This window comes from Pteropus vampyrus, unplaced genomic scaffold, assembly GCF_000151845.1.
Source record: "Pteropus vampyrus isolate Shadow unplaced genomic scaffold, Pvam_2.0 Scaffold412, whole genome shotgun sequence".
NCBI classification, from domain to species: domain Eukaryota; kingdom Metazoa; phylum Chordata; class Mammalia; order Chiroptera; family Pteropodidae; genus Pteropus; species Pteropus vampyrus.
Window position 1 is genome coordinate 232,957 of NW_011889193.1, and position 1,275 is coordinate 234,231.

Sequence of the window (1,275 nt, forward strand, 5' to 3'; positions counted from 1 at the left end):
CCTCGGTCAGCACCTCGCCGCCCGGCCCCGCCCCGAGGGCGGGCTCCGCCTCCCGTGCACGCGCGGTTCCTGCGGCTGCGGCCCGGTTCTCCTCACGAGGCCAGCGGCCAACGCGCTTCTCCTCTGGGATTTTTCCTTCGGCATCGGTAGTATCGTTTTCTCCTTCTGTTTAACTCCCACTAGAGGATACTCTTTCTTTCCCAAGCTAAGCTTTGCCTTTTCCTCTAAAAACTGCCGAAACTAGGTAGGAATTGCAAACCAGAGAATGATCCATTGACTTTACATAACTCACTGCAATAACTGTCAACTTGATGTATGGAAAAACTGTTGAATTAGACTTGTAATCCTACAGTGTTGCCCAGAGCAACAGACTGTCTCGCCTTTCCTGTCTGTGTGTGAACAAGCTCTGATTGTCTCTTTGGTGACCGGTGTGACGTCATGGTCACGTGCAGCCTGTAGGCCAGGCACGTCCCGGCTGAGCGCTGGCAGATCTGTCCTCTGGGGAAGTAGCAGCCGTTAATCAGACACGATTTGTCTCCAGAGCACGGTAGAGCCGTCACTTTGTACGGTGCACGAATCCTGCCTGTGGTCACCCCGGCCACTAAGCTGCCATGTGTAGTTTGCTCCCCAGCTCCCCACTTCGTCTCAGGCCCCCTGCCACGTGCGCACGTGTCTGCACGGATTCCGCACGGCGAGCCGTGCGTCACGCGGCGTGCTCACGTCGGTCACGTGCTCTGCGGCATTCAGTGGAGCGTCTCGTTTCTTGGTCAGATTTCGTCGGTCTTTTTATGTTGTCATCTACACAACCTGTAGCTCTTATTTCTAAAATGCTTTTAGGATTTGAAAGTTGTATTCCGTTATCGAGCCACATTGAAGAACCAGTCACCAGAATGTGATCTGTGAAAATGGAGAGGGCGCTCGAAGCAGCCAGCAGGATGGGCCCTGTGGGGGGGACAAAGACGCCGGCTCCTGGACACGGGCCCCGGACCGCAGGGAGGGGAGCGAGGCCGCGACACGCAAGCAGTGCCCTCGGAGGGTGCGGGCGGTGTGACAAAGTGAACTCTTTCTTGCTTCCCTGTAAACCGAATGTAGCTTTACCTTCCCAGATTACAGGTTTTCGTTATGTTTTCTCTTCATTCGTGAGGCAGTAAAATACACGTCTGTGTTTTTTCGATTTCAGAGCCAGGCCAAGTCTGTGACAGAGCAGAAGAGGTTCCCGTTCGCTCCTGATAACGACAGCACGAGCGAAGAGCTAGGTGAGGCGCGCGGGGGCCC

At 55.1% G+C, this 1,275-nt stretch overlaps 1 protein-coding gene across 1 annotated transcript in view; it reads left to right on the top strand.

Moving 5' to 3' along the window:
* The window catches only part of TTC13 (tetratricopeptide repeat domain 13), a 63,834-nt gene that overhangs the window by 735 nt on the left and 61,824 nt on the right, over positions 1–1,275 (top strand). The window contains exon 3 of the mRNA XM_023523785.1: positions 1,181–1,256. Within this exon, the coding sequence (XP_023379553.1) occupies positions 1,181–1,256 (76 nt within the window). The remainder of the gene's footprint in view (positions 1–1,180; positions 1,257–1,275) is intronic.